This window comes from Limulus polyphemus, unplaced genomic scaffold (genome assembly GCF_000517525.1).
Source record: "Limulus polyphemus unplaced genomic scaffold, Limulus_polyphemus-2.1.2 Scaffold200, whole genome shotgun sequence".
NCBI lineage: Eukaryota > Metazoa > Arthropoda > Merostomata > Xiphosura > Limulidae > Limulus > Limulus polyphemus.
Window position 1 is genome coordinate 540,366 of NW_013665810.1, and position 15,216 is coordinate 555,581.

The 15,216-nt window shown below is 34.4% G+C and overlaps 1 protein-coding gene across 2 annotated transcripts in view; it reads right to left on the reverse strand.

Moving 5' to 3' along the window:
- Positions 1 to 8,149, reverse strand: part of LOC106478327 — a 20,507-nt gene extending 12,358 nt beyond the window's left edge. For both annotated transcript variants that reach the window (XM_022381925.1, XM_022381924.1), the window contains exons 1-2: positions 7,936 to 8,149; positions 1,183 to 1,291 (exon numbers count right to left, since the gene is read on the reverse strand). In XM_022381925.1, coding sequence (XP_022237633.1) covers positions 1,183 to 1,291; positions 7,936 to 8,041 — 215 coding nt within the window. In that variant the 5' untranslated portion in view covers positions 8,042 to 8,149. The remainder of the gene's footprint in view (positions 1 to 1,182; positions 1,292 to 7,935) is intronic.
- Between the last annotated feature and the right edge of the window lie 7,067 nt (positions 8,150 to 15,216).

Consider the following 15,216-nt stretch of genomic DNA (forward strand, 5'->3'; position numbering starts at 1 on the left):
ACAGCTAGTCATCACCACCCACCGCCAACTCTTGGGCTACTCTTTTACTAACGAATAGTGGAATTGACCGTCACATTATAACGCCCCCACGGCTGAAAGGGCGAGCATGTTTGATGTGACGGGGATTCGAACCCGCGACCCTCAGATTACAAGTCGAGCGCCCTAACCACCTGCCCATGCCGGGCCGCAAAAATAATATTTTGACTGCTTGTTATACTACGGTATTGAAACTCTTTGTTTTTGCATAAGTCTGGATCAAATAGGGTGTCCGTTTTGCACCTCTGCAGAGTATCCTCGAGCAGAGGCGATGGGTATTTACAAATTAAACATTTTTTTAATTAAACATTTGCTAAAATATTTTCAGTTAAATGAATCAATTATTTGAACGTGAATAATAAATAGATATAAAAATAAGAATTTCTATACTATTGTTTGTACTTTGTTTGTTTGTAATTAAGCACAAAGCTACACAATGGGCTATCTGTGCTCTGCCCACCACGGGTATCGAAACCCGGTTTCTAGCGTTGTAAGTCCGCAGACATACCGCTGTGCCATTGGGGGGGGGGCTTCTATACTAACTGGATGATAAAAATATTTTTATAAACCAGTCAATAAAAGCTGATATGCTGAGGGACTTCACTAAAAGTCTTTTGTACATTGACGATAAAAAGATGTCAAAGCTTTAATGGTATTAGTAAAGCCATGTAAAAACCGTTACCAAACAAAATGCAGTCAGAAAGTGAATCTCAAATTCTCAGATAAACGACTTTCCTATGTAATTCTTGTACTTTGTAATATGACAAAGTTAATGTTAAATCACGAAGTTTCAAAAATTGTAACTACAGTTTGTCATCGAATGGTTACATTTCTAATCACAGGAATCTATCTCGTCTATTTGTATACACACCGTGTGCGTGTTTACCTGTACAGGCCTATAGACATTTTTCTTTACAATTTAGCATCCTCGAAGTTCTAGGTTATTATTTTGTGTAGTTATTACATACTTAACGTTTCTAATACAAAGTTTAACAGCTCTATAATAATTGTATTATATGAAAAACAATATTCTGCGTGTATCTTTTATCGATTGGTATTGTTTAAAAATTGTCGAATTAGAAAATTGTAATTGTCAGATGATAAGATTAACTGTGAACAGAAGATGTAGAATTAAAAGTTGTTTACATTGATAACTGTGGCGAATTTTCGACATCGTACATCTGACTGATACGGGGCATATTTTCCAATGCATTTTCCGCTGCCAAGTTGACATCATTCACAGCTATGACGTAATCTGTTACAAATATAGAAAATCAGGAACATTTAATACTATATTTAATCAAATGTCTTTATTCTTAGTATTAAATTCATTGCTTATGATACCAAAGAAAAAAAAAAATAAAAAACATGTGCAAGAATTGTTTGTAGTTAAGCACTAAGCTACACAATGGGCTATCTGTACTCTGCCCACCACGGGTATCGAAACCAGGTTTCAAGCGTTGTAATTCCGCAGACATACCGCTGTGCCACTGGGGGGAATTATGCAAAAAAGCAGATTTTTGTTCTCATGCAACTGGATTTATTGTGTAAGTTTTTAGTATATTCAGACTCAGTGGAGAAGGAAAAGGCGGCTGTACATACAATGTAAAAATAATCACCAATAAAGCGGTACAACTGACAGAAATAAAAAATGTTAAGTAAAATGTATATAATAAAAAAAAGTTATACCCACTTTTCATGATAGATTATTTACAGAACAACATAAATACAAAGTTTGTTTGTTTCAGATGTTCGTGCAAATCTACACATGGGCTATCTGAACTAACTGCTCCTAAATTTGGAAGGATAGACTACTCAACATCACCCACCTCTAACTCTTGGTTTATTCTAAACGAATAGTGGGTATATGCATTTCATTTTAAAATGCGTATAAACAGTGTGTAATCAGACAGAAGTTTAAATGAATCAACGAAAATATTGAGCAGTACATTAGCACAAACGCAAATGCTGAACAAATTATTTATATTTCAGATTTAAATGTTTATATAGTACACTTAAAGGAGCTGACCATATCTTAATAAATATCGCCACATTTTTCATCGCAAGTAAAGCTGATTTCATTTGCTCTGCGATCGAAAGATTAAAATATAAAAGAGTTTCTTTTTTTGGGAGAAGCGGGAAGAGTTTGGACCTGTAATAATAGGCGAGGAAATTAAGGGATCGCTTATTTTACTAAAATAGGATTCATTGATTGGATTTGTATACTACCCAATGGAGATTTATTAAATGGTAGACATACAGCCAAATCTGGATCTAACTATTACTGTTCACAACGAACGTCACTATGTCCATCTACAACCAATTTAAAGAAGAAAAACATTTATATGAACCAATAAGAACAAAAATGAAATAGTGGTCGTTCTGAAATGAGGACATGTTATGTAGAAAAGATAAATTAACTAGAGGGGCACTCTGTAGGGCCCATACCTCCGCTACGCAGCTTTGATCATATTCGGCTTTCAAAAAATCGGAAAGTGTATCCGTATAACAGTTGTCATCAACGGATACAGAACATTTTTGGCATGAAAAGAAGTAATAGTATTCTTCATATTTCCACCAAGTTTTATCAATATACGATCATTTTTGACTGAGTTATAGAGCAAAAATAGTGTGAAAAATCAGTCCCCATGTTAACAGATAGGGATTTTTTTGATTTACTGACCTTGCTGTGACCTTGACTTTTGACCTTGACCATCTAAAAATTAAACACTTCTAAGCTGGATCATAGTCCAAATCATTTCAGTCGTTTTCGAGAAATCTTGCTAACAAACACACACGCACACAGGGGGTGAAACAACCTTCGTAAATTGCAAAAAACAATCAAATATTCTAGTTAATATAATCAATATTCAAATGTTTTGAAGGATAGTCTTTCTTGGAGTGGCGAGAATATTTGATGAAGATGTCGCAAAGGCCTATTTACATGAACTACATTATCAAAACCAATAGAAAACATCAGAATTTTCTCTACATTTTAGCTACGACAAGGTACGACTATCATACGACTAAATAATAATATTGGTACCTCTAGATTTATCTTGAATCCAAAAAGGTGTCAGGTGATCAGTCATGTGATCCGATATGTAAATATCTATTATCATCAGAGCCATTTGGTTCCACAGACTTAATAGTCCAGTAAATATTGAGAAAGCGTTTATATAATAAGTCGTATGACCACACATTAATGCAAGGCTTACGTCAGTATAGAAAGTTTAATACGAGTGAATAAGAACGACTCGCTCCTACGTCAGAGTTGTTAGAAGGTGAATCACGTGCTACAAGACATCTTCCAAGAACATTCCATACATGTTCAATCCTATTAAAGTCTAGTGAGTTTGCTGGCAGGTCTATTCGCTAATATCTTTTTCTTCCAGAAAGTTTCTAACCACTAAGTCTAGAGGAGGCACACGTTATCATCCATCACAATAAAGTTCTGATAAATTGCACGTACATATTGCAACGTTAATGGTGGTAAGGCTGCATCTCTATATTGCTTTGTATTCCTAGTGCCATGGTGTGGCACATAAAAGTCAGTGTGACCTTCAGAACAGATCTCTGCCTAGGTCAGTTTGCCAACGCCGCTATATGCGCCTCTTTCCTTCGCGAAAATGTGGTTGAATCTGGTCCGGCCACTTTCCAAACGCATACACATCTCTTATCTGACTGCAGAGTGAAGCCTAATTTGTCTGTGAACAAGACGTCCACCCATATGTCTTTAGACTAGCTCATGTGTTCTTGACCCCACTAAAGACGGGATATTTTATGACGATCGACTAAATGAATGCACACCATCGTCCGTCTGATATAAAGGTCAACTTTAGGAAGCATTTTTCTGACCATTTGTGTGGTGACTTGTCGTCAATTCGCTGCTCTGACAGGTTGATTCAGTTGAGAAATATAAGCCTGCCTATTGTACTGAGCCAATATTGTCAAATAACGGTCATCTTGCAGGGTTGTCAACAATAGTTTGTCGTGTCCAGAACATGGATAACTATACTAATAGTCTGAAAACAAGTATACATCCAGCTTACCACTCTTTATGAGACTTGTCGTTGTCTAATAAGATGTTGTGGTTGCCAGCTTTTGGCCAACAACATATTGTCCTCAATGTCACTGATACGTCAAAATGTTGCGGTCGTGACCTGTTTCACTATCAGTCTGAATCTCTTTACATATAAAACTGTTGTTCAAACTAATGAGAACAAACTGTGTTTCCTTCACTTTCATATACCACTGAAATGTGCACACCAGATGACATGACTGGGTAAACTGAAATTGTTTTATATAACAATTAACTTAGGAATGCCATTGAGATTATTTAATAACAACAGCTGTACCTTGATGTAGATACAATATGGAAAACTCAGCGTACTTCTTAATTATTTTGAACAGGATTTATCAGTAACTTTGGTACTGAGCTCTAGGCCTGGCAAGACAATAATAGCCTTATCTCTTTTGAGAAAATTTTAAGGCAAAGCCCTATAGCTTGAAAAATTCCTTTAGATTTTTATTTTGCCGAGGAAAGGTTTTAGGTCCTTGATGGAGTACAGCTTCCTTTAACTTCAACTTATGTTCTTTAGAGGTAAAGTTTTCTGTTCTTTGAAATTAATATATATATATATATATAGGGTATTCCTAGATTAATGTTTAAAAAATCTGGTATTCGCGACAAAAGAGTAGTATTTTCAGTTTAATCAGAAAATTTTAAATTAAAGTGGTTATAGGTAGTTCTCTGACACCCTCTTTGTCAAAAGTACTTGATACATCATCACAAAAAACATGGTTCAATAATTGTCCAGCTTTCTTTCACACGTGCTATGCTTAGGACACATTTTCCAAAATCCCGTAAAGACTCATTCCTTTCTTAACTGTCTAAATTCAAAACATCCAAACACTAAATTCACATGTGAATTTGAACCCCCCCTCTTCTTGGCTATACTGATTACAAAATCTGATTAGGGATTTGTTGTTGATTATAAGCCCACATTTACTGGTTTATAATAACATTTTCAGAGTTTTATTGTTCCTGAATTCTTTAACGAAATGTAATAATCATCTTAATTACTAAAGCTTATAAAATTACCATTTCTGCTTCTTTTACTCAGAGGTAATTAATATAACGAAGACTTTATCGGAAAATTACTACCCTGTTCAGCTTATTGAAATAAGCAATCAAACAGATTATGTCAGAACTTATGAACAAGAGGAGACAAAAAGATCAACAAACAAACTGTAAAGGGTAAACATGGACCCATATAATTAAGCGCCTTAATGCGTCTAAACTGAGAACGGTAAAAAATATAGTAATGTTTAAAAAATTTACTAATTAACGAAGGAATTAAAAAACACGTAATACGGCGCGTACTATACGACACCCATCCACTTTCACCATTTTTGAATTATAGTTTGATTGGGTGTTATTTCGGGGTATTATCATGGTAGTCTAGTTGTTATGTTCATAGAGTTGATTCTGCAATTTTGAACTTTTTGATATTAATATTAGCAAGAGTTGAGATAACATAATCAATTATTGGTTTAATTAACATATACGTCAAAGTCACACTTTACCAAGTTGGTTGGGCAATTCATCACAGTAAGACACAAATATGGGTCCATGTTTACCCTTCACAGTTTGTTTGTTGATCTGTTTGTCTCTTCTTGTTCATAAGTTCTGACATAACCAATTATTGGTTTAATTAACATATACGCCAGAGTCACACTTTACCAAGTTGGTTGGACAATTCATCACAGTAAGACACAAAAGTTACTTAACTTTCCCTTTGACTAAAGCAAGCATGCTGTGTGCTGATAATAGGCCGATAATAGTCAAATAAAGCTCTTTAGCGGCGGATGCTGCTCGATGGCTGCTCTCCCATTGGTTAGTAGTTCAAAATTAGGAACGGCTATATTTAACACCTAGGGTTTTCTGACGTATTCATGCATAAGGTGCCATTCTGATTGAAAATTACATTTTACATTTTACATAATCATTTCAAATTAGGTAGTTCGTTATTTATTCATTTTAAACTAGGCCTGGCATGGCCAGGTGGTTAGGGCGCTCGACTCGCATTCTGCGGGTCGCGGGTTCGAATCCCCGTCCCACCAAACAGGCTCGACCTTTCAGGAGTGGTGGGCGTTATAATGTGACGGTCAATCATACTATTCGTTGTTAAAAGAGTAGCCCAATAGTTGGTGGTGGGTGGTGATGACTAGCTGCCTTTCCTCTAGTCTTACACTGCTAAATTAGGGACGGCTAGCGCAGATAGCCCTCGTGTAGCTTTGCACGAAATTCAAAAACAAACAAGAAGTAATTTACCTTTGATTGTTTGTAATTAAGCACAAAGCTACACAATAGGCTATCTGTGCTCTGCCCACCATGGGTATAGAAACCCGGATTCTAGCGTTGTAAGTCCGCAGACATACCGCTGTGCCACTGGGGGGCGTTTTACTTTGACTTTCAGATTCTTTTAGCATTTTAATATTTTATTATTGCCGTAACGTATTTTATATAGTAAGCATTATCTTCTATTTCGCTACAGGAAGTAGTGCGTATAGTATTATGTAACATTCTTCAGGGGCGTAGACTGGCACAGCGGTATGTTATGTAGATTTACAACACTAGAAATCGGGTTTTGATACCCATGGTGGGCAGAATACAGATAGCCCATTGTGTAGATTTGTTGGTGTTCAAAACATCAGTACTCTATCACGAAAATCTTTTTTGAATATTTTTATCGCGACCATTTATATACATTATTGGTATTTAGTATTAAACGCACTAATTTATAAAAAATCAATCATAACATTAACATAGTTATTACAAATTTGTAGAGACTCATGGAAATTTCTTATAATTTCTTTGTTATTAATAATTACAACAATACAAAATAGTGAAAACGTAAAAAGTTTTTATTTATTATAGAATATCTTTCACATATGTCTTATTTAATACAAACTGCTACTTATTGGTAATGCGCCCCCAGTGGCACAGCGGTGAGTCTGCGGACTTACAACACTAGAAACCGGGTTTCGATACCCGTGGTTGGCAGAGCACCATTGTGTAGCTTTGTGCACAATTAAAAACAAACAAACAATTATTGGTATGCAGTGGCTCATCGGTGAGTCTGAGGGCTCACATCGCTAAAACTGGGTTTCGATACTTGCGGTGAGTATAGCAAAGACAGCCCACTGTGTAGTTTTGTGCTTAAAGACAAACAAACAATTGGTAATGCGAACCATATATCGAATAAACTGTATATGTAGATGTAACTACACGGAACGCATATGAAAGATTGCTGGAGTATGAGCCAAGATAACTTTATTGGCTTACGAAAAATAATGATTCATGAGAGCAGAAACTAGTAAAAATAGACTATAACTTGTTTTGTTGTTGTTCTGAGAAGCAGAACTCTTATTTCCAATGGATGGTTTCTTCGAACCCCTCGGGTCCCCCAGTGGAACAGCGGTATGTCTGTGGACTTATATCGCTAGAAACCAGGTTTCGATACCCGTGGTGGGCAGTAGCGCAGATAGCTCATTGTGCAGCTTTGTGCTTAATAATAAACAACAACAACGATCCCCTCGGCCTGCGACCTTCATCTTAACGTTGTGAAAATGTGAGTTTAATACCGTAATAGTGTTGCTGAGAAACTACGCGATAGTATTAAACAGATTTTGGGCATCTCAGCATAAACAAAATTTGTGTTTTAGAAAAAATTATAACATATTTCTATCCCCAGAATACTATTTTTATGACTCAACATACCGCTTAATGAAATATTAGTATGTGCAGTAATAAACTCCAGTAAGTGTTCAAAAATAAGTATGTAAAAATTTTAATGATTTGTTTTCCTCAAACTAGTTGTTGACAAAACTTACCATTTAAGTGTTCGGACAATTCGTTTCCAGTGTCGTCTTCTGTCTGACCAGTACTGACCATCATAAGAATTACTGCGTGAACTATCCACATCAATGAGTTCCACATTCTCTTTTATGAGGTGTTTGAACCTTTCTTCGAACCTAACGGTGTAAAGAGGTGGTTCTGTGACAGAACAGTACATTGAGCATTCTCCAAAATGGCTAAAATCTATATGTTTATCTTATGTGTGATTGTGACACACTTATACGGAAAGAAGAAATCGTGAACCCTAGACAGCTGTTGTAGTATATATGAGAAAGTGAACACGTGTTCTTTCACCAGAACCAGAGCCCACAAACATGTTAGAATAAATGTATTAAAATTGAAGTCTACTTTCAATTTGCTATAAGTTATTGTCATACAGTTATCGAACCATTGTTAAATCCCTTAGTTTATTTGGAGAAACCATCACTATTTTAATTAATGTAAGTCAAAAGTATAACTAATATTTTATTCAAAGTATAGCACGCAAAAACCGTTTTCATGTAAAAATTATAGTTCCTTGCATAATATGCAGCATTTGAATGAACAGAATGTTATGATATAATAATTAACATTATTTTCAAGGCTACCACTATAATATGCTGTTATATTCTATTTTGTATAAAACGTCTTGTACAGGGAGATTTTTTCTTAGTCATCATAAAATAGATATAATAAACGTTAAATAATTTTAGAGAACTAGTTCAATTATAGTTTAAAGTAAACATCATAATAAGAAACCATTTTGACAAATCAAGCTCAAAATATGCCATTATTCGAGTTATTAGAGCTGATGTGAGCTAATACAAATCAAAATTGCAATTGTAATTTGTGGGCACACAATTCGTTTTGTACCTTCTTAAATGCTAGACAGTTTTTCAAATATTCACTGTTGTAGGTCTATTTTCAATACAGAACATCAAACAAACTTCCTTTTGCCATGGTTATTCACGGGGTTGCCTGGGTCACATGTGTTCTTCCTTTAGAAGAATGACCTATGATATGGATAAAAGTAATCTATTCTAGCAGCGAACCATATATGATCAGTCTATTTTGTTTATTTTATGCTTTATTTAATTGTTGTAGTAAATAATGCAATCGTGCATTAAATAGGTTGTCTATTTAACCACAAGGGAAAACATTACATTATATACAAGATTCTCTCTCCTCAGTCGCACGTGCTATCCACGTAACTGAGGGCCACTCTCATGTCAACACACTACAGCCAATCTCTTTAAATCACCTCTACATGTTTCAACTGGACCATTCATTCATCTCCAGGAGAATCAATAAAGTTTTTCTTTGTTTACCTTATAAGATAGATATTCATCAGACTTGAGATTGACATAGTTTGCATTGTGTGATATCTTTGTTTAAGAAAATTTTATTTTATACTTGAGTTTGAGTTTAGCACTACTTAACCTCAAGCTTAATAGAGACAGAATTGTTACATTGATGGAAGAGCATCCACAAAGCCTTTTCTCCCTCTCCCCAGTGTTTAGAGTTAACTTTGATTGTGTTGTTTAACGTAATAAAAACTGTGATTGTTTGCAAAACTGTGTCCAGTCTATTTCTTTTGCGTAAAAACTAAGTCAAAGGTCGAGAGAACATGATCCTGATCTGCGATATAGTATTTGACAAATTCACCTCGTTTTGAAATTCCTGCAGGTTACTCTGGGGAAAATCAGGGCTATCTTAGAATACCACATAAATTTCATGCTATAATTTATATTACGTGTTTCATGATAATAATGTATTATGTAAAGCACATAAATTGTTTTTTTTTTCTGTTTAGTAAGATGAACATTAAAACATTTTGGCACATACATCTTTTTAGACGTTTGTGGTTTTCAACAAAACTTTGGTCAAGCAACGTGGCTAAACTCCTTTCACTTTAATTACCTATTGTTAGAGGTTAGCTCCTTTTATTGTTACATGCACTTTCTCACGTGAAAGGTTGCTGTATTGTACAGCACACTAACTAGTAAAGGTGGACAGTGATATTTTCTGTGTCGAAACATGTGACATGTAGAGTTTTAAAGTGAAAGCTGTTGACGGCCTTATTAAACTTTTAATCGTGTTAATGTAAATAGTTGCATTTTAATTATTTATTTGATTTTAAACATTACAAAAGTGCCGATCATTAATACTTATATATGAATATTATATAATAGTCATTTACCCATATACAAAATACAGAGATAAAACACATATCACATATCTTCTAAAACGCTAATCTGACGAGTATTTGCTCGTAAGACTGACATTTAGAGTTTTTCATATTGTTATTTATGAAGATTTCAGACTAGGAAATAGTGTAAATATAGAATAAGTAACGAAAAATGTTTTTGAGCTGTTTTTAAGTGCATAGTAAAAGATTTGTGCAATATATTTTTGCATGATTCTCAATGATAGAAATCTTTAATTCAGACATTTAATGATCTGTCAGTTCTAGAGTATTATATTATAAAACCAGGCTTCATAAGAATTATGAGACTGTACTAATAGAACTTTAAGCACGGCTTAATGTAACATTAAAACTGGCTTGAATTGAATCGAACTTGACATCAGATGATTTGTCTGACAGTGATGTTGTGGTATGTAAGTATACCACGCATTTCTATCTTCCTAGTTTTCTTTGTTTGTTTGTAATTAAAGACACAGCTACACAATTGGCTATCTGTGCTCTGCCCACCACGGGTATCGAAACCCGGATTCTTGCGTTATAAGTCCGCACACATACCGCTGTGCCACTGAGGGGCTTCTAGTTTTGATACAGTTTATTCTGTATCTCTGTGTAGGTTTTGCATAAAGAGTGGTCGAGAAAGTCGTTTAGTTCGTTCTCGCTGCCTTTGTTATCCTCTGGAAAGCGAAACTGCTGTAATGCTGTACATTGTACAAGAATGTCGACAGCATTGTCCTCCAACAGTTGATTAGGTGATATCTCAAGGTTGCGAACTCCCAAGTGTTTCAATAGGATTAACCGACAGTGATATAAGTGAAAGACCGAATGTATCCTGAAAATGTAACAATTTAGAATTTGATATTTAATGCTACGATCTGTGGATTAACTCACTCTTTCTCTTAAGTTCGAGTTCTCAGTGTGGAAGTGCAGTGTAAGTTTGTTCTTTGCAAACAGTTTGACCTGTAATGGTAACTAACTCTTACCAAACATCTTTTATATGTTGTTAGGAGCACTTAGAGAGTTAAGTAATATACTAAAAGTTCTGTCCTTCGTCCTAAATACACATTATGTTCTTCGTCCTAAATACACATTATGTTCTTCGTCCTAAATACACATTATGTTTTTCGTCCTAAATACACATTGTGTCATTCGTCCTAAATACACAGTATGTCCTTCGTCCTAAATACACATTATGTCCATTGTGTTTGAGTAAAGATAGCTTCATTTCGTTTTTGTACACTTATATCCAGTTTCTTTCTTTCTCAAACCCAGTCAAAGTTCTATATTTATTTTATAATTAATATCTTGTTGAACCTCACACTATTAAACAGACTTATTCCATTACTCTTAGGTTTACTCAGTTTTATCTGAATATACCACTTTTTTAAAGAACAACATAGAACCATATAACTCAACAATTCACCTCTCATGTGAATACCTTTTCTGGTATGTTTAGTTCTTTTTTACTTCATTGTAGGCCAAATTCTACGATAAAGAGGATCGCTTGAATAATAAATGATTTGCAGTTTTCAGACAGTTTAAGTCTGTGTATTTCTTTGCTTGAATTATTTTAGTGTAGTTCATAATTTATCCTGCAGATCCGTCATAAAGCAAACTTATCCAATATTCTTTGAAGAAATCAGTTAAATCTGAGAATACTCTAATGGAAAGATACCATTGAAGGCACACCAGACCTATCTTCAAATAATTTCAAAAGTAAATAAATGAATTAAGTAGTGAAGAACTAGCTATTTATTTTGCTGTTCATTTAAAATGACTAGCTTTAACAACATCAAGAAAAAAAATCCAACAGAAATCCATAAAACCCATGGGGCGTTGATGGCTTTCTTATCTCATATATTTTTTTAAATGTAACATCAGATGGAATTTCTGAAGCGAAGTTTAGGAGCAGAGAAAGCAAAAATGGTGAGACCTTCGCTAAACGTGTTAAATATGTGCAACGACTTATTTAATTGTCTTATCCAGATGCTTCTTTTGAAATGATGGATTCATTCATATATTACTAATTCATATATGGCATAGTGGCTGAGAATATGTGAATTAGTCTAAGGCAAAGTATTTGTACATCTTTAAAGGAAACTCTGCAGTTGGCAATGGAAATTGTATCAGTTAAAGTGACAGATAAGAAATTAAAAGCATAATCCAGGAATTATAAGATTGTCAATGAAATAATGTGGAAACATCAACTCCCTCTGGAAAATGTCTAGTATATCGCAATAGATTAATTTTACATCTAGTTACTCAGAATGGATGAAGTAAACCACAGAACAGTACTTTATCCACATTTCAAAAAGATACATTGCAAAGAACTGCAGACAAAAATCTGTAAGACATAAAAATTGCTTCCAAAAGACGAAAAAAGGGATCTGCTATAAACATGGGAAATATGTACATTGCAATCGAAGCTGTAATGAATTAAAAGATGATATTAACCAAGGAGATGATACGCTGAGAATGAATCCCCGAGCCCAAATAGGGCAAAAGAATAACAAAGACCTGACCAGACATTGAAAAACTGGACTTTTTCTGGACTTATTGGACGAAGTTCGATTGAGAATAATCAATATATCTCAACTGTGATAAGGAATACGTTAGTTAATAAAATCAGTCCACAAGTTAATGGATACACTGGTCGAAAGCCTTGCAACATGTTGATGGGTATTGGTTCTACAGCCCTACTGTTAGAATTGACCTGGTAATGAAAAGCAGGAAATTGCTGCCAGAGATGAAGCAAAAGTGTTAGTAATTGAAATCAAGAGAGACTACATATTGAGAATATACTTCAAGTAGAAACATGGATACGAGCTTGGACTTGTTTCAAACAGCTTCAAACATGACCACAAAATCCTTGTATACTACATAATAGTTACAACACCAGAAGTCGAACTTTCAGACACTAAGGAAGACAGTAATAACACCAAGAAGCGAAATACTCATACTAGAATTAGTTAGGGACAGCTTTAGATCTGGTGCTTGGGGTGTCAAAGAACAAAAAACTCCATATTTTCCTGAGAAATTATTGGCTGGAATAACTCTAGTGGATCTGAAGAATAAGGATGTCTGACAGATTATTACGAAATGTGAAATTATACAAGTAGTACTTCCACACCAAAGAGCACCTGAAGTAGTTACTTTTTCAAAAAGTTATATATGAAGTCTGATGTTACATCTTCACATAAGGGAAGCTTACCACATCATTTATAGAAACAGAGCTGTGAAAGTCTTACAATGGCTCAATGCCACAGACTACCAAATCTACTCATAGAATACAAAGATACCTTCTCCAGTGGACTCTATGACTTGGGTCAAACAAATAAAATATCTCATATTATATAAAATGGAGACATGGCGCAATACTTCAATTGGTTAGATGACTCCAAGCTGCAAAAAAAAACAACTCCCATAAAAAAATAGAAACCATGAAAGACCAAGGACTAAATGAGCCAAGTACTATTCCTTTGGCATCATTAATTGTATTTTGAAGAAAAATGATGAATTCACAAAGTTGTATGTGGACAACTGGTAGGGATATCTGTGTTTTTTTTTTCAGATTGTCCTAATTTCCCTCAGAGTAGTCTGCAGGATCTATAAGATAACAAGAGGATTCAACAGATACTATTTCACAGAATGATGCATATATTTCTCTATTTCTGGTTGAATCTTTACAAGAGGGAGACTGAACTCAAGAATGTAAACAGTCATTACCTTTATTATAAACATTCAAAGCCAGTTAACACTTGGTCAAGTGCTCTTCAACTAAAGAGAGAGAGAAAAAACTTTAGGTAAACCTTTGAACTGTGAACTTTATTGGTGTGTGCCTGCTGTATTTCTCGCTCTCTCAAAATCTATATGGTTATGTTGAACCAAATCTCATTTAATCTCTTTGTACAAATCTGGAAATATATCAAGTTTCTCAATGTCTGTGAAACTGGCAGCCTTTATCAGCAAGTAACAATCTAGTAATCTATACAGATAATACAAGGTTTTCTCTCCTCAGACACACATACACTATCCACTTGACTGAAACTGAAGGCCACTATCATTTCAACAAGGGATGTCACACCTTTGGCTATTTCATGGCTCACCAGCAGAGTAAATCACTCTTCCTATCTATATTATATTTCACGCTACATTAATATACGCTAATGAAGAACATCTGTGATGCCTTCGTTTACTCATCCAGTCCTGTGAATAACCAACCCAATAGAAACTTAGTGATCCCTTTGATTAATGTTCTATATTAAGAATAAAATCGGAAATACACTGAAGATTCGAAAATTTTATCCAGTGACATGTCACAATCCAAAAAGGAGCAGTGTTGTATGCTATGTTTTAGACGTATTATTGTTGATGGGTGTGGCTTAATGACTGGAACTTTCTTAAATGTTTGGAAAACGATATGATCAGTATAAAAACAAATGTTACGCTAGAGTAAAGAAGGGTTGATTATTAACTTTATTAGCCATTTACTCAGTTAGTTCAGTTTTATGACAATTGAGTTTGTGTTTCGATGAAGAAATCCATATTGGAGAAGATTCCGCAAGTGTTGAAGAAGACAGAAAGTAAATTAAATTATTATTTAAGGTTCTAATGTGAACTTAGGTCTATCAGAAAACATTAACTAACTTCTACAAAGTATAGAACTTGCAATCTAAGAAATCGTTTTCGTTATCATTAATTAAATGGACTGCAGTCACTGGATTTTGCATTTTTCTTTTTTCCTGAGTAATCCAAAAGAACTAACACAACAATGGAAATCATTATAACATGAATACTAGAACTAACGACTATTTTAGAAAGAGTCTTTTATCTTCCAGTTCAACTCCACAAATGACACAACATGTTGTCTAACTAGACAAACAAAGTTATTATACAAAAGCTAAGTATATTTGTATTTAGCTTTTGTATAGTAGCTTTATTTTTGTATATTTCTTTTATTTTTTCTCTTATAATCACGCTGTAATGAAAATCAAAAATGTTTCCTTACATGCCATTAGTTGTGTTGTTTTTAATGCAAAGCTACACAATAAATTATATATATATATATATATAT